The sequence below is a fragment of the Trachemys scripta genome, chromosome 13 (genome assembly GCF_013100865.1).
Source record: "Trachemys scripta elegans isolate TJP31775 chromosome 13, CAS_Tse_1.0, whole genome shotgun sequence".
NCBI classification, from domain to species: domain Eukaryota; kingdom Metazoa; phylum Chordata; order Testudines; family Emydidae; genus Trachemys; species Trachemys scripta.
Genome location: NC_048310.1, coordinates 2,259,070 through 2,277,899, shown reverse-complemented (window position 1 = coordinate 2,277,899; position 18,830 = coordinate 2,259,070). Strand labels below are relative to the sequence as shown.

General features: G+C 42.9%; 1 protein-coding gene across 1 annotated transcript in view; it reads left to right on the top strand.

Moving 5' to 3' along the window:
• Positions 1-1,176: 1,176 nt before the first annotated feature.
• Positions 1,177-18,830, top strand: part of PMFBP1 (polyamine modulated factor 1 binding protein 1) — a 244,713-nt gene continuing 227,059 nt past the window's right edge. The window contains exon 1 of the mRNA XM_034788878.1: positions 1,177-1,301. Within this exon, the coding sequence (XP_034644769.1) occupies positions 1,203-1,301 (99 nt within the window). The 5' untranslated portion in view covers positions 1,177-1,202. The remainder of the gene's footprint in view (positions 1,302-18,830) is intronic.

Genomic DNA, 18,830 nt, shown 5'->3' with positions numbered 1-18,830 from the left:
ACCTCCTTCTCAAAAGCTAGCTGTAACAAAAGCACAAATGTTTGTTTTTAAGGCTTTGTTTACCCAGTCAGGGTTAAACTGGCTTCTATCTCTGAGGCTCTGCTAATGTGTCATAACATCTGAAGACACCTGCTTTGAAAGTCCTGGTTCAGAGAAACCCACCATAACAGGGTTTCCCAAACGCTGGTACACCTACCCCGGTGCTGAACTGTGGCGTTTGTAAGTAATCTAATTGCTATGGCAGTTGCTGCTGGGGCACCAAGAGGTACACAGGCAAAGCTGGATTAGCACCAAAAAGTCCTGCATTTTCACTGGACTCTCTTATTCTAGTGTTTTGGATTTTTTTCCTTTAATGATGTAGCCAGAGGGCCAAGTCACTGCAGTAGCTAAACCAGGCTGGAAGGTCAAGCGAGCCAACATGAATGAGGGGAAACTGAGGCAGAAGCTAGCCCAAAGCCGACCAGGTTGACAGCACTGCTACGGTGTCTTAGAAAAACCACAGTGAGCACAATGTTTCACCATAGTACTTCCTGTTAGATTTCTATGAAGCTTTCCTTGACCAGTGCAGGCACAGCCTAACCATGCCATAAACTGGTATACAAAGCTGTTAATTAGGCTGGTTTCTGCACTGTTTATTCCTAAATGTTAAATGACAGACTGTGGGACTGGCCCATTTAGATACCTAGTGATTTCCTGTTTGGAAGAGGGGTCCTTTTCTTCACAGCTACTAGAATAATACTCGTTCTTTATGTTTCGGCCAGGCCTCCCAGTACCCCTATCGAAAGTTGGATATCTGGTACTTCAGTCCAAACTTCGTTACATGGTCGTGCAAACCTCTTTTTAGAGTATCAGGACAGATCACTGCTTCTTATTACCACCTCTTTTTAAAAGACTCAGTCTCTAGTTGGTGCACCTAGTAAGTCTGTATAAGCATGTGTTCCTGTCGCAGTTATCCTCATTCTTCTGTCCCTAGTCCCTTTATATGTGTCTCACACTTGTGTTTGTGTCTTGTCTTTAGTTTGTAAGCTATTTGTGGCTGGGACTGTCTCATACTATGTGTGTGTATATAGCACCTAATACAAGATGACCTTGGTCTGGTTGGGGCATTTGCATGTGACCGTCATATAGATATTCATGATAATTTACAGCCGAGCTACTTTTTGCCTTTACAGATGAAGGTGAGGCTTCTCCAGTCCTACGTAATGGACCTGAGTGACCAGAATAATGTCTTAGTTCAGACGATGGAAGAACTGGAGAGAGAGTCTGAGTGGAAGGTGGCTACACTAGAGGCAGAGCTTCAGGTACTGTTTGCTGTACATGGATGTACCAAAGAAAGTGTGTATTGTGCTCTTCGGGGGTCATTACCCTCTGTTTGCAGAGCATTCTGTAAACCTGACTAAAAATGCCTATGGGACTACTTATCTCCTTCTCTTTTACTGCTACAGTATATGTGTGTGTTATGAGAAACTTCCTTTCTAGGCCTGGTTTTTGATGAGTTAATTACAGTGCCTTGGTTGGACCTACTTTTCCTTTTAATCCTCACCCCAATCCTGCTCCAGTTATTTTTCATACTGTATGTGTAACAAAATATGAGAATGGGGTCTGGTTTGGGGGGAAGGTTTACGCTTTTAACTATTTTCAACATTTCATATATTTTTGGGGTGTATATGGTCATCGCAGGTTTTCCATGCTAAAATATAAAATGCAGATGACCCCAAACTGGGAGAGATTGCAAGCACTTTGGAGAACAGGATTAGAATTCAAAAAGACTTGACAAATTGGAGAATTGGTCTGAAATCAACAAGATGAAATTCAATAAAGATAAATGCTAAGTACTTAACTTAGGAAGGAAAAATAAAATGCACCACTACAAAATGGGGAATAACTAGCTAGGCGGTAGCAGTGCTTAAAAGGATCTGGGGGTTATAGTGGGGCACAAATTGAATATGAGTCAACAATGTGATGGAGTGGTGAAAAACGCTAATATCATTCTGGGGTGTAATAAGAGGAGTGTTGTATGTAAGACTCAGGAGGTAATTGTCCTGTTCTACTTGGCATTCATGAGGCCTCAGCTGGGCACTGCACTTTAGGAAGGATGAGGACAAATAGGAGAGAATCCAAAGGAGAGCAACAAAAATGATAAATGGTTTAGAAAACCTGATCTATGAGGAAAGGTTAAAAAAAACTGAGGATGTTTGTCTTGAGAAAAGAAGACTGAGTGGGGACCTGATAACAGTTTTAAAATGCATTAAAGGCTGTTATAAAGAGGACAGGGATCAGTTGGTCTCCTTGCCCACTAAAGATGGGACAAGCAGTAATGGGCTTAATCCACAGCAAGTGAGACTTGTTAGATATTAGCAAAAACTTTCTAACTGTAAGGATAGTTATATTCTGGAATAGTCTGAATAATCAATAGGGGTGATTGTGGAATATCCGTCATTGGAGGTTAAGAACAGATTGGACAAACACCTGACAAGGATGGTTTAGGTTTACTTGGCCCTGCCTCAGCGCAGGGGGTGGGATATGATGACCTCTTGAGGTCCTTTCAAGGCCTATATTTTTATTATTCTAGGTCTATAAAGTCTGTGGTTGCTAACATAGAACAGAGTCTAACCCAGAAGTTGATGACAATATCTCATAGCTATTGGATCAGTGGTAACTTGTCTAACTCAAACCTATGAGTTAGTGTTACTCAGACGGAGGCTCACGAGTGACAGTGGCTCTTTAATGTGTCTCCTATGGCTCTTTGCAGCACATGATATGAAAACACTGTGTAATTTGATTGTTAACCAATCAGGATGCTTTTATTATGTTATTAACCAATTGTAGTTGATAAAATAATAATACTTGGTCAATCCTTTTGCTGAGAGAATTTTATTTTTATATATATATATAATATTAAATGAAACAATGGATTCACACTTCTGTGGATCTTTTGGGTAATACTGATCACAAATTTGGCCCCTGAACCACTGAGGTCTAAGTTTCACTGCTCTACGTGATGCTTTTGGGGTCCCTGCAGATTGAGCCTTGGTGATAGGGAGCTGTGAAGAGAGATGAGGTTGGTGGACAGTGTTGTCTGTGACCCTTTAGCCAGACAGCAGCTGATAGGCGTAGATAGAGAGAAGCAGAATGTAGGCCTTCACAATATGATAGGAAGACTCCACACTTATATAGAGCTTGCACTCCAAGATCTTAAAGTGCTTTCCAAAGTTGGGTCGGTGGAGTTACTGCATTTTACAGATGGGGAAATGGAGGCAAAAAGACTAAATAAATTTTCCAATGTCACACCTTGAGACAATGGCAGAGGCAGGAATAGAACATGGATTGGTTTTAATCACAAGATAAAAGTTGTCTCTCTGTAATGGTGTGAACATATTTGAGATTGATAGCTGGACAAAAGCAATACTAAACCTTTTTTTTTTAAACAGTGGGCTGTGAATAGCTAAGATGGGTGTCTTGATGACTAAATAGGCAGATATCATAAGAATGTCTGGAAGGGATTAATCTGTTTTGGGCTGCCTGCAAACAAACGAGTGCTGTAGTGAGTAAAGTATTTAGGAATGCAGTTTCATTAGAATCTAGGAATTAAGACTAGCACAATATTTCTTCATACATTAGAAAAGCTAAATACTAGTCAAGAGGTCCCTTTATCGTGTGTATGGCCTTGTAAAGGGATGAGCCACCCTTTGCACTCCCAATGGCCAGATGTAGTACTGCAGATTCGCCTCGCCATACTTCATCCCAACTGGTTGTCAGCAAGTGGTGCTTCTCAGATGTGGGCATTGAGAGATCAAACACACTAATTAACATAAGTATGTCTCCATTTAATGAAGCCACATGAAAGGAGCATTTGGAAAACAGTTTCAAGGCCCTTACCTCAGAACTCCCCAAAGCAGCAGGGAGCCTCCTTGATTATAATGCAAGTGGTTCTTATTGTGGCTCCTAACAAGGTAGTACATTCCTTGCCAGGCCCCATCACAATCATTAATGTATTTATCTGCACAACACCTCTCTGAGGTAGAACAATGCTTTTATAACTGGGAGCTGAGACAAAGGACAAGGACTTGCCAAAGATCACCTGGGGAGTCTGTGGTAGAAGAGGGAATTAAACCCAGCTCGCCAAACTCAAAAGCTTATTGCCCTGATCACTGGGCCACTCTTCCTGATAAATTAATCCAAAGGAACAGTCACAGGACTTTACTCTGAGACTTTTACTGCTCCCTTTGGATATATTCTGTCATCCCTTTCATAATCGGAGATGGCCTTATCCAGTGGGCATTTCAGTTGCTCATTAATAGTGGCACACACAGGCTACTAGTTGCATCGGCTCATAGTTATTATCCATTAAGAAAAACAAGAACAATTCTGAGTTTGGTATCATTAAAAGAAGGAATTTCCTTTTCTTTCTGAGTCTGTGTACATTTTTAAATGCTACCTGAAGGAGCAGAATCCTTTGTGCTTGGTGAATCAGATGCATTTACCTTGGCCTGATTTTTAATTATCAGTACCCAGCCTTCTGGTGAGAGAAGCAAAGGAGTGATCTCTCTCTCCTGCCATCCATCTCCACCCTCTGACAAACAGAGGCTAGGGACACCATTCCTTACCCATCCTGGTTAATAGCCATTAATGGACTTAACCTCCATGAATTTATCCAGTTCTCTTTTAAACACTGTTATAGTCCTAGCCTTCACAACCTTCTCAGGCAAGGAGTTCCACAAGTTGACTGTGCGCTGTGTGAAGATGATTTGTTTTAAACCTGCTGCCCATTAATTTCATTTGGTGGCCCCTAGTTCTTGTATTATAGGAATAAGTAAAAACTTTTCCTTATCCACTTTCTCCACATCACTCATGATTTTATATACCTCTATCATATCCCCCCTTAGTCTCCTCTTTTCCAAGATGAAAAGTCCTAGCCTCTTTAATCTCTCCTCATATGGGACCCGTTCCAAACCCCTAATCATTTTAGTTGCCCTTCTCTGAACTTTTTCTAGTGCCAGTATATCTTTTTTGAGATGAGACCACCACATCCGTACGCAGTATTCAAGATGTGGGCGTACCATCGATTTATATAAGGGCAATAATATATTCTCCGTTTTATTCTCTATCCCCTTTTTAATGATTCCTAGCATCCTGTTTGCTTTTTTGACCGCAGCTGCACACTGCATGGACGTCTTAAGAGAACTATCCACAATGACTCTAAGATCTTTTTCCTGATTCGTTGTAGCTAAATTAGCCCCCATCATATTGTATGTATAGTTGGGGTTATTTTTTCCAATGTGCATTACTTTACATTTGTCCACATTAAATTTTATTTGCCATTTTGTTGCCCAATCACTTAGTTTTGTGAGATCTTTTTGAAGTTCTTCACAGTCTTCCTTGGTCTTAATTATCTTGAGCAGTTTAGTATCCTCTGCAAACTTGCCACCTCACTGTTTACCCCTTTCTCCAGATCATTTATAAATAAGTTGAATAGGATTGGTCCTAGGACAGACCTTTGGGGAACACCACTAGTTACCCCTCTCCATTCTGAGAATTTACCATTTAGTCCTACCCTTTGTTCCCTGTCTTTTTAACCAGTTCTCAATCCATGAAAGGACCTTCCCTTTTATCCCATGACAACTTACTTTACGTAAGAGCCTTTGGTGTGGGACCTTGTCAAAGGCTTTCTGGAAATCTAAGTACACTATGTCCACTGGATCCCCCTTGTCCACATGTTTGTTGACCCCTTCAAAGAACTCTAATAGATTAGTAAGACACGATTTCCCTTTACAGGAATAAATTACAGTATACTAGTATACTCTTTTGCATTCTCCCCATGTTCTCAGAATGTGGAGATGTTAAACTTTGATAGAATAGTGCAATTTTATATTTTTCAGTCATCTACTTAAAAGGTTCATTGTTTTTTAATTAAACTGCGAGGGGAGAAGAGGTGATATTAAAAGGTGCAGTACCGTAAAGGGGATAGGTTTTCACTGTTCCTGAGTGAGCAGAGACAATCCCAATAAAGCAAGATGGAGTGCAGCAACAAGTCCTGTGTCTCCCACCCTCCATTGTGGTGACTGTGACAGTAATTGGAGTTAATTTGTGTGGCTTCTCAAATTAAAGACTTCATGTTTTATTGTCCTTATTCTTCCAATCTCTTCTTTCCTATGGTCGAGTGCAGCCTGCACAAGTTGATGAGATAATGAGATGAACCTGTTTAGAGGAGGAAGGCTGACCCAACTTGTGATTTCCACTCCCCTCATCATGCTGCCTGTAGAATGACTCCCTGTGGTCAGAGCATCTCTTTCTTTCTTTCTCTCCCCCCCCCTTTTTTTTTTCCAGCTCTTATCTGTTGGGATGGTGACTTTCTTGGCATGTAATCAGTATTTGTTCCCTTCTTATGTAGATTTTTCACAGCCTTTTTCTTCACCAATGTAAAGTCCATTGTCCATTTAGTTGTTGTGTGTCCAGTTTTCTCCATGCACCCCCAACTACCAAATTCCTCAGGCCAGTAGTGACACCTGCTGCACAGTGCTGGGAGTAACTAACACCTGCAAGTTTTCTGCAGTGCTGTCTGCCTGTACCCAGGGCTCCGGTTCGTGTGTTGCATTCTGCAAGTGATTGAAGCTTGGAGTAAAAATAGTGTGAGAATGTTTCTTTGGAATAACTTACAAATTCTTTTTTTTTTTTAATCAGAAATATTGCAAAGCTGAACTAAAAGACTCTTACTTGAAAAAAGGGCCTGGAGATGAGTTTGTTCCTGAATCTGACTCGGTTCATAAGTTTAGTACATGTCAACTTTCTGTGCTCTGTTGTAAGGCACCTCTCCATTGCTTCTTGGTCCACATTTGTAGGGTATTACGGTGCACACCTTAACAGAAGTAACACCATCCACCATGAACATTCGTATCAGCTGTTCTCACCCACACTGGCAGATGAAATCCTCTTGAGGGGAAGGTGGAGCTCCTGTCACTTTGTCTGTGTCAGCCACTTTTGGCTTCCCTGTGGACTGAGCCCAAGTCTGATGGTGTTCAGAGAAATGCAAGATACTAGAGGAAGGCTTTAATGGAAGCCATGACAGTTTATCAGTGAGAGGTTGTGAGAGAACAAAGAGGTGAAAGAAGAAAAAAGTATGGGACCTTTTGTTTATTTGGTTTGTAAGTTCTTTGTGGGAGGGAATGTCTTCTGTTCTTATTCTGAGTGTATGTCCCAGGCACAATGGGGCTGCAAGCCCTCCAAACATTACCAGAATTCAAACACATCATAATAATGGGCAGTTGGAGAGAAGAAAGCACCTTTGGACAACACAAAAAATTCAGTCTATTTGTGGTATAGAAATAGCATAAATTGCCATAGTAACAAAACAGTGTTTACGTTACCTCAGTGGTAGGTGCCTTAAAAGTACCTAAGAGAGATTCTTTCCGACTGATTCACAAGCCATGAGGTGATGTCTGCCAGCTCAATGTTATGTTCTATCTAAGTCAGCCGTACAAAGGCAGCGGCGTGTTTTTAACTCTAAGGGACTGCAGGATGTCTTTCTCTGGGACAATAAATAGTTTTGGAGTTGAATATTGTCGCCAGCAATTAAGTGCCCAGGAGGGAAGGCATTAGCCGAAAATCATCATAGACTGGCTAATCATCAGGCTTCCAAACTGTCCGCTCTTGAGATGAATTTAAAATAGAGCAGAGGCAACATGGAGCTCAAAGGGAAATAGGCTCCAGGAGGAAGGGAATGGACGGGAGCGGCTGCTTTGTAAGGGTGCAACACTCAATAATGGCCTCTCCGACCACAGGCTGAATGTGGGATCTTTCCTATAACTACTACTGTGTGGCAGGAGCAGGTTACTGACTGGCTTCCTAGCTGTGCTATTGGTAGCTATGTAGATCAGAAGAAAAATGGGCTCGAGTTATCAAAAAGCCACCTACCAAAAAACAAAAAAACAAATCCAACAAACTGGGGAAAGCACCTGCTTTTATGGAATTAAAATAAAACCTGGAATGGGAAAGGAAAAGCGTGAAAGAATTAGTGACAAGATATCATGTACAGCTGCGGCAATGATGATTTTATTGGTATTGTGGGAGGGAGGGGGAAGCTGGGAGACGGCAAAAACACAATTTGTCCTAAAATTGAATTTCTCTGATAAGGAATTTCAGAAGCGCTGCCTCATTCATTCAGTGGCCAAATAATCATATGCGCTTTAATAATCTTTATTTTACAGGAGTATGTTGCCAGGGTAACAGAGCATAAGCAGGAGAATAGCACCTTGCAGATCACAAAGGCAAATCTACAGAAAGAAATTTCAGTGAGTTTCTCTCTCTCGGTCTCCCCCCTTTGCAGTGTAATGACAACTCTTATTTTTCATGCACTGGTTTAATAATCTTATTGAAAGATCCTTTCCCTGTTTTTATTATTCTTGTCTGCCTGAGCACAGACAATGGCAGATACTTGGAATTCTCAAGCCCACTGGGCTAAGCAAACGAACCGTTGTAATGTGGTTAGCATTTTTATGTAATTACTTTTTATTTCTGTTCCTCCCCAGCTAGTTGCAGCTTCCTTTTCTCTCTGGCCCTATCAGGGAGTAGTGAGGGTTGGGGGAGAGGTTAGTAATTGATTGCATTAATCGGAAATTATTACCTGAGCATGTTTTCAGGGGTGGGGAGTGGGTCACAGAAGCAGATCTTTGAAGAAGGGGCAAATTGAATTATGGCCAATGAAATAATGAAGCCTTCAGGCCGTAAGTTGTAGAAAGGACAGTCTCTTTCACGTATACACTAGCATTATTCATAATGGGCTCTGCTCTCTGTCGGAAAAGCAATGCGTGGCCTTACTGACATCCAGCAGACTTGGACAGCTCGATTAGTTGGTCTGGGAAATTGGTTGATTAGAAATTTATTAAAAATGAAAATTCCTGAAGCTCTTTAGTGCTATCTGTAAGTCTGGCAGTGGGGCATTACTACCAATCCTTTGCCTGGATGGAATTGATGACAGGTCTATGGCTTATAAATATTTTCGCTGTCATTCTCTTTGCCAAAGGCCATAGCCTCAGAAAGAGAGTGTGGGAAAAGCAGTAATTTTAGACTGCAGAACTGGCAAAAAAAGAAACCGTTGTGAAATTAAATACAAAAATTGCATTCAAATGATGGTAAAGGTCTGACTGCAACCCACAAGTGCCAAGAAATAAGAACTGAGACTGTCACTTACATTCAGCTGTCGGTTATGTGCTGTTCAGACAGTCCTTATTCAGGCACTGAGGAACGGTGGACAAACTGAATTTGTCTTCAGTATACTGACATGGAAGAAAAATTTTAAGGACAAAGTTGCAACCTTACTATGAATATTGTGGCTTTTGTGGGTGGAAATCAGGCTGTTAAAGTAGTTTTAATAAAGGTTTTTATATATTTCCCTTTTTTTCAAGATTGGTACATATTTTCAATGTAAGGAACATCCCAGGTTCACAGTGGGTCCATGGATACTAGAACAAAGTACAGTAATATTTAGCACGAGATGCTCCATGGTAAGTCTATAAAAGCTGGTTAATATTGTTACTGTTTCTCACTAAGTAACAATATTAGCCAACCTTTATATACTTACCATGGAGTATTTCCTACTAAATATTACTGTGCTTTGTGCCAGTATCCATGGCATTGCTATGGTGTTGAGATCATGCTGCTCTTCTGCAGGGGTGTAGTAGTAGTAGAATGCTTGGGAGCAGAAGCTGATGGGGTACAGGGCAGTCACACACCACAGGTGGCAAAAATAATTCCTTGTAACGCTACAGGCAGGATGATGTTGAAATTAGATAACTGACACCCATATTCTGTTCATTCCATGTATTTTCTGTGCCTCATTGTTAGCAGAATAGGAGTTAGAAGTACTAACAATCTTGTGAAAGGTGAAGAGTGCTCTTGTGAAAAAGGTTTAAATACACTATTGATAAGCCAGAAAAGGCTTAATCATTTAGTAAACAATTTTTATTCATTAGAAAAAGAACATTTGCACAGATATCTTAACTAAGTCTTAGGCCAGTGCCATTTGAAATAGGCAAGAAAAGGCACTTAAAAAAGCTTGACAGCTTATTATGCACTTCAGAGACGCAATATGATACTGCCTTTGTTGGAAAAAATTATATGAAAACAAAATTCTGTGTGAGATAAGTAGGTGACTGTCAGATTTTAACTTCAGGGCCATTGTAAAACATGTTTTCTTCAAAATATTAAGAGGAATTAGATGAATTAAAGGAGTACTCTTTTTACAAAATTATATATTTCCCAACTGAGAACGTCCGTAGTCTAGAGATTTGCTTTGTGTGTTTTTTGTTTTAAATCTTTAGCAATCCCTAGAAATTGCTGGCTGTAACCATGCTGTCTGCAACACAAAGGGCCGAACCCCTCTCTTTAATTGTGTGTCAGAAAACGAGGTGCAAGTTGTCAGTTTGGATGCAAAATCTCAGCTCATTCTTTCTTCCCACCAAACCATGATTTACAGTATACTGGAAATGAAGTCAGTGCCTTTATACAGCAGTGCTTATGTATGCTGTTATAATATCACTAAACACTTCAGATAAGGACTTGTCTAGTTTTCCACTGATTTTAAGAATCAAAAACCCATTTGGATTATAACCTCCCCATGATGGGGACTGTCTTTCCATGTGTTTTGTACAGCATGTAGCACAGTGGGATCTTGACCCTGATCAAGGCCAGTGACAGGGTATATAGACCTTGTCCCTGGGCTGGCAGGGAACAGCTGCCTGTCATTACTGTAGAGACACTCACAGGGACAGAGGCAGTTGTCGAGAAGGGAAGGCCCTCCTCTGCCTCCCACTCTATATAAGAACCCTCAGTGCTGGAAGGGGAAGGAGGGGAATCCTGTGTGTGTGGAAAGAGCCACACCTACTAGTGTCCTCAGCTCTGAGATAGACTGAGGCTGGGTGACGTTTCCTTTGCTGGACTGATAGAAGCCACCCAGCCTTTGGAATCCTCAGATGTGTGGGAGAACTGAATCTCTGGTGATTCTGGGGATTTGGCACAGGTGTGCTGCCATGCTTTATTTTGAGTAAAGATTGGGGAACATTTATGTCATGGAAGACAGGTGAGATTCCAGAGACTGGAAAAGGGCCAATATAGTGTCCATCTATAAAAAAGGGAATAAGGACAACCCGGGAATTACAGACCAGTCATCTTAACTTCTGTACCCAGAAAAATAATGAAGCAAATAATTAAGCAATCAATTTGCAAACACCTAGAAGATAATAAGGTGATAAGTAACAGTCAGCATGGATTTGTCAAGAACAAATCATGTCAAACCAATTTAATGGCTTTCTCTGACAGCGTAAAAAGTCTTGTGTATAGAGGGGAAGTGGTAGATGTGGTATATCTTGACTTTAGTAAGGCTTTTGATACTGGCTCGCGTGACCTTCTCATAAACAAACTAGGGAGATACAACCTAGATGGAGCTACTATAAGGTGGGTGCAAAACTGGTTGGAAAACTGTTCCCAGAGAGTAATCATCAGTGATTCACAGTAAAGCTGGAAGGACATATTGAGTGTGGTCCCTCAGGGACCAGTTTTGAGTCCAGTTCTGTTCAATGTCTTCATCAATGATCTGGATAATGGCATAGAGAGTACACTTATAAAGTTTGTGGATGATACCAAGCTGAGAGGGTTTGCACATACTTTGGAGGATAGGATTAAAATTCAAAATGATCTGGGCAAACTGGAGAAATGGTCTGAAGTAAATAGTATGAAATTCAATAAGGACAAATGCAAAGTACTTCATTTAGGAAGGAACAGTCAGTTGCACACCTACAAAACGGGAAATGTCTGCCTAACAAGGAGTACTACGGAAAGGGATCTGGGGGTCATAGTGGATTGCAAGCTAAATCTGAGTCACCAGTGTAACAATGTTGCAAAAAAAAGCAGTTTTCAAGTACATAAAAGGGGAGTTACAAAGAGGAGTGAGAAAAATTGTTTTCGTTAATCTCCGAGAATAGGACAAGACACGATGGGCTTAAATTGCAGCAAGGGCGGTTTAGGTTGGACATTAGGGAAAAACTTACTAACTGTCAGGGTGGTTAAGCCCTGGAATAGATTGCCCAGGAAAGTTGTGGAATCTCCATCAGTAAAGATTTTTAAGAGCAGGTTAGACAAACACCTGTCAGGGATGGTCTAGATAATACTTATGGGTTCAGAGGACTGGACTAGAAGACTTCTTGAGGTCTCTTCCAGCCCTATGATTCTATATTTTGGCTACTGGAGGGCCCTATTAGCTCCCTGTTAGGACCCTGTGATTTATGGCAGCAAGACCCAGCCTTTTCCCTGGGCTGTCTCCTTCTACTGATGTGTCAACTAGTGTTTGCCATCCCTGTGCAGAGCTGCTTGCCCCATTGTCTTTGAGCACTACCACAATAAAAGTTAGGAATAATAATCCACAGAAGGAAGACTGGCTTCTTCTGCGTTGCCTAGGAGAAACTAGCTGATAGAGTGAATTCAGGGACTCGGGTAATGAATTACTGGCTGCCAAATGCAGAGAAACATTCCTGAGTTGTGGCAGGCGTGGAAGAAATGCACTGAAGTTGAATTCTTAAGCAAATGCCCAGCAGGAAACCCTACTGGATGGAGATCCCATTTGCACATTATTTTTACGTACTCTTTCCTGTTTTTATCATAGAAAGTTTTAAAATGCTGAAAGTCCAAGAGCAGGCCCTTTTCCTTTTGTTTGCGGGAACAGTCTGAAGTTCTGGGTGACACAGAACAGTCTGTGCTCGCTACTAGGCTGTTGGATTTCCTGTTTTCTCTCCCACCTAGGACTTTTTGTGAGTCATGAGAACATGGGAGGCCTTAACTCAGGGCTAATTTGCTTTATTTTATCTTCTTTAGAAGGGGTAGGATTTGGTAAAGTTCTTCTTTGAGAGCTTGTCCGTTTATATTTTCCACTGTTGGAGTGCATACTACTCATGTGCTCAAGGTTGGATACCATTGGCCAGCAGTCCAGTGGGGTTATACATGTGCACTGAATGTTCTTGTGCTCCTGACCTGAGAGCATGAAGGGCCCAGCTGCCACTCATTTCCTTCTCACTGTCTGAGGGTGCGAGAGACAGCTCCTGGTTTTTGCATTGTTACTCATCGTTTTCTCAATCTCTAAATTTTAATAGTGCTAGTTAGGTTAGTGTGTGTTTAATTGTCCATTGGCATTTTGAATAAGGTGGTTTTTTTAAATCTCTCTCCTTGATTCTCCTGATTTTAAACATTGCTTCTCTTGCAAGATGGCAGGTACTATAAATGATGGGCATACCAGAAGCCTTTTTTGTTTAGGGGAATTCCACATCTCCAACAAATGCTTCATGTTCATGTTCCACCGCAGTCCCAAAGTGCCTGAGAGCTATGGATCCACTAGCCCCTGGGCTCCATCTTTGAAAGCTCTGGCCTCAGACTCTGGAAGGACGGTTGCTATTTTAAGTGCTTAGAAGGAAAAGAGGACTGCTCCTCTTTTACAGTTAGGAGCATATCGTCTATGGGAACGTCTGTCAAAAAGGCAAGTCACCTCATTGTTCCCATTTTGAAGAGACTTCGTGGCCTAAATCAGATTCTGTGGGAGCTTGAAGGGAGTGTGGGGCTGAGCCCTGAAATTAGCTGTTTCTGGTACCAAGGCTAGAGCATCAGGAATTACTGAGGTACTGAGTGCTTTGGCACTGGGTGTAGTGCCTTCCTTTGCACCAATCTCTGCTATGGTGCTCTCTTTGGTGTTGCGTATGTGAGTATTAGGTACACTGACAGCTTTGATGCACTCTATTCCTGCACCAAGATTCATGCCATCATCCAGCTTGGCACTGGGAAAGGATACGGTACAGAGCAAACGAGTGTGGAGCCAAATACGCTTCTTGTCAGGCTCTCTGCGATTTCGCTGTTCGGACCGGCAATACTGCTGAGCTGGCTCTTCCTTGTCGTCCTCCCTGGGCCCCTGGAGGAGCTCACGCTCGTCTCTGGAAGGAAACGGCTGATGTGGGTCTCGATGGGACTGGACCGATTCAAGATATTGCATGCATGGGTCCCATGGTCCCCAGTAAGGCAGTGAAAGGGGTCCAGCATAAGTTTAGGAGGTTTTAGAGGCATAGGGTACACACTTTGTGACGTCATGGGCGGGTGTGGGGAGTTCGGAGATCATGGATAGTCTATAAAGGCTAGCATGTCTCGGTGGGGGAGTTATTGGTCTCTCCCTGATAAGAACATAGGAATGACCACAGTGGGTCAGACCAATTGTCCATTTAGCTGCTGATGCATGACAATTAAGGAGACCAGATGCGTGAGGTACACAGAGCTCTTCTCCAGGCCAGGGGAAAGTGACTCAGTGTCACAGCTAAATACAAGGTCAAACAGACAGTTTAGCGTAGGTAGTACTCGGAGCACCTTTCCCAGACCTGGAGAAGAGCTCCGGATAGCTCGAAAGCCTGTCTCTGTCACCAACAGAAATTGGTCCAATAAAAGATATTACCTCCCCCACCTTATCTCTCTAATAATCATGCATCAGCAGTCCTGGCTTCATTTTCAGGATTAGGAATTCAATCCACAGTGGAGGATTTGTCCTTTGATGGGGACAATTTATATAGTTAAAGATGGATGAGTCATTACACTAATTAAAAGGCTCAAGGGCAACCCTCCTCTTCCTGAGAGATGCACTCCAGCACCAAATAGGAAGTATCATAGACAACCGTACAAGCATAGAGCAGCATTGCAGCCCTTTTGCCCACAAAGAGAATATGAACCACCATGAAAGCAACAGAGGATGCAGCAGAACAAATGCAACGCTCTTCCTACCAACCACAACCTCCCATCAGGAAATACTTTTGACAGGATCTCAGAGAGCCGTGAACCAACTCAGATGTCATGTACTCCCACCTCAGAAATCCGAATTAGTGGCTGCCTACCGAATTTTACCCCGGCATGGTGGATAACGGACAAATGGGTTCTTTGCATCGTTCATTTCAGATATGCCACAGAGTTCCTTTCCCCTCCCCATCCAAAACCCTCTTCCCCAGTCCTTTTCAGGGACCACTCTCAAGAGATACTAGTTTAGAGAGTAGACTCCCTACTTCAGTGTGGAGCCATAAGGCCCCATCCGGAATGGGATTTTGTTCCAAATATTTTCTCATCCCCAAGAAAGAGACCAATTTTAGACCTCCCAGCAGGTAAGTGTCTTTATCCAGGTTGAGGTTCAGGATGGGAACCCTGGCATCAATCATTCTGCCCCTAAGCAACGATGGCTAGTTCACAGCTCTCGATATGAAGGATGCCTGTTTTCATATAGATATCCACCCCCCCACAGGATATTCCCGAGGTTCACTGTAGATCTAATCCATTATCAATACAGGGTGCTCACCTTTGGCCTAGCAACGGTGCCCAGAGTATTCACAAAGGTGCTTTCAGTAGTGGCTGTACACTTCCAACTACACAACTTGACAGACTTTCCTTACCTAGACAATTAGCTATTGACAGGGAAATCTCGTCAGGAGCTACTGATATCAACCTGATCTCTGCTCAGTCATCTAGTGTCACTGGGGATGTGCGTGAACACAAAAAAGTGCATTTTAGTTCCAATTTATCAGAGCAACTGTAGATGCCGTCAGGGCCAGAGCTTACCTACCTCCGGACAGATTCCAACTGATGACCAATGTAATCCATCAGCTCAGAAAGAGCCCATGTGTCAAGTGCTGCCCCCTGATGGTCAGGCCTAGTAGTCACACCAGTGGTTGAAGTTGGATGTAGGGTCAGGACTAGGCAGAGGGCGGAGCTGGAACTGAGAGCAAGAGGCAGGCTGGGGGCAGGCCTGAGATCAGAGTCCGTAGACAAGCCAAAACAGCACTGTAGTTGCAGCCCAGGTGCAGACCAGAGGTCAAAGCCAGGAGGTCAGAGTCTGTGAACAAACCAAATCAGTACCTTAGCAAATGTTTCTTGATTGACCATGAAAGGGAGCTACGTGGTTCCCTGGTGAGGAGCGTGTTCAGACAATGGTGATCTGTATCTTGGGACCTGTTTGCGCCATGAGAAAACAGGAAATGGAAAATATACTGCCAGGGGGCGCTGTCAGGACTCCAGGGGAGATGCCCTTCTAATCCCATTGGTGGGACACTTAAGGTATGCCTTCTCCCTCAACCCACTCTTAGCTTGAGTTCTCAGGAAGATGCAGCAAGATGCGGTGGTGATCATCCTCATTGCTGCCCGATGCCCCAGACAGTTTTGATTCCCTAACCTTCTCCAACTGTCATCCTGCCCACTGATCAGCTAGACCTCTTGACACAGAATGGGGCAAAATCAGATAGACTAATCCCGAATCCGTCTACATTATGGCTTGGTATTTGGATGGGTGCTCAACCTAGAGCAGACATGTTCTGTAGCCATTCAAGCCAGCCTTAGCAACAACAGGTAGAATCCAGCAGAAAGTGCTACTTAGCTAAGTGGAAGAGATTTTCTACTAGGGCTCAACAATTGCCAGCTGTCCCCAAAAGAATCCGACATTTACACTATTTCAGACTATCTGTTCTCCTTAAAGACCTCGGGTCTTTCCCTTAGCTCCCTAAGAACACACTTAGCAGCAATTAGTGCCTGCCACCCTCCCACCGACAAGCACTCCATCTTCAGCCATCCAGTGACTGCTAAATATTTGTTTTCCAAAGGGCCTAGTCAGAACTTCCCTGCAGTAATGAAACCTTCTCTGACCTGGGATCTTCACCTGGTCCTCTCGGTGTTAACTGAGCCACTATTTGAACCTTTAGTGACACGCTCGCTTCCATTGATCTATGAAGATCATCTTTCTAGGGGCCATCCCTTTGACAAAAATGGTAGGAGAGCTAGGGGCCCTTATGGGTGATACATCATACTCAATATTCCATAAGGATAAGGTTTCCTTGGGACTACACCCCAAAAATAATCTCAGACTGTCACCTAACAATACATTTTACCTCTTTTTTTCTGAAGCCATGTGCCACCAGTGAGGCTAGGAGACTTCATTCCATGGGTGTACGCCTGGCATTGGTATTCTACCTACGAAGAACAAAATCATGAGCGAATCATCTAGATTGTTCATTTCGTTGGCAAAATGGATAAAGGGACAGGCAAACTCTTCTCAGAGACTTTCTAAGTGGATTTCAGGCTGTATCCTATTCTAGTACCAGTCAGCTGATACCCTTCCTCCACAAGGTGTGAGGCCCACTCTACCAGAACCAAGGCAGCTTCCAGAGCCATGCTTCATGAAACGCCCCACTTGTTGACATCTGTAAAGTGGCAACACGGAGCTCTATCCCTTCCTTCACAAAACCTTATGTCCTCGTGCAAGCCTCTGGAGTTGATGCATCCTTTGTCTCAGCAGTCCTTTTGTCATCAATACCACACAAGTTTTTGCACCCTTCTCCCCAGTAGAAAGAGGAATACAGATAGGGGCCAGCACTCAAAGAAGAAAAAAGGTTACTTACCTGTATAGTAACTGGAATTCTTTGCAATGTATGGTCACTATCTCTATTCCACTATCCACTCTCCTTCCCCTCTGCTTCGGATTTTTACTCAAGATTCATAGTAGAGAAGGAACTGGAGAACACGGTAGGTTCATACTGTCCCTTATACCCTTGGTTTGGCGCTTGAGGAGAGGAAGGGCGCAAGCACTGACCAACAGACACTGCTAGCAAAAATCTTCCTGTCTCAGGTGCATGCATACTCATAGTGGAATACAGATAGGGACCATGCATCTCAAAGAACTCCAGTTACTATACAAGTAAGTAACCTCTCTATCTGGGTATCTGAGGACTCCAGGTTATTGCCAGAGGTGCTTGTATTAGCTTTTTTTCAAGCTGGTAGGGGTGGGGAGAGGAACTTTACATGCACATGCCCAAATGATCAGGGGACACGACGGTTACACACCTCCCACACACACACACACACACCCCAAAGTGAGGCAGGGCTGGCATACTGTTTTCTGCTTGTTAGCACTTGAGGTGTCTGGATGCATTGGGAATGGCACCATTGATCTTTCTGTAATATCCCAGCTGGTAGAACACCCTACCAGAGTAAGGAGCCAGCCTGCCAGCGCTCTGGCTTTGTATAGGTTGTACACTTTCCTGACTCTGTTAAAACAAGTAATAATCAGCTTTTGGAAAACTCCCCCTTTATAGTATTTCCAACCTAAAGTTCTCAAAAATCACAAGATATTAAAAATATATTATAGATCTTTTGGGTTTTTGTCTGGAGTTTGAACCTTAGGATTAATGTTTTAAGGTTTTCCTTTGCAACCAGGAAGCCTAGAAAATTATGTTTTCAAATGGAAGCTGAAAATCTCACAATACTGCATGTCTCCAGGACCTGAGGTTTGAACAAAAATACCAAATATTCCAGAGTTGTGATAAAATCAGGAGAGGTGACAACGCTGCCCCTGTGAAACAGAATGTGTCTAAGCTCTTTTAGGACAGACCCAGTAGTGGTGACAAGGGTGCGAGAGTCCTACGAATCAGTGTAGGGAGTGGGGAAGTATGTGATGCTCCCAAAGGTATGGCATGGGTGGGGCAGGGTTTGGTGGCAGTTTGGAAGGTTGAATGTGCTTATTGTGAGCATGAGATCCTTGACATAGGAGTGGGAGGTTGTAATGGAAACATGACACTTTTAACAGAGGGAGGCAGCGGGTAACGTTTGTGTGATTGGTGTGTGTGTATGGTGGTAGCAGTAATCTCTGCTTGAGATTGTGGCCATACTAGGGAGAGAAGGAAGGAGGGGCCAGGCGGGGATGTGATAGTAGTCTACTTATTTTAATGTCAGTCCTCTGAACCAAGGGGCCCGAAAGGACATGTGATCTAGGCTATGTTTAGGGC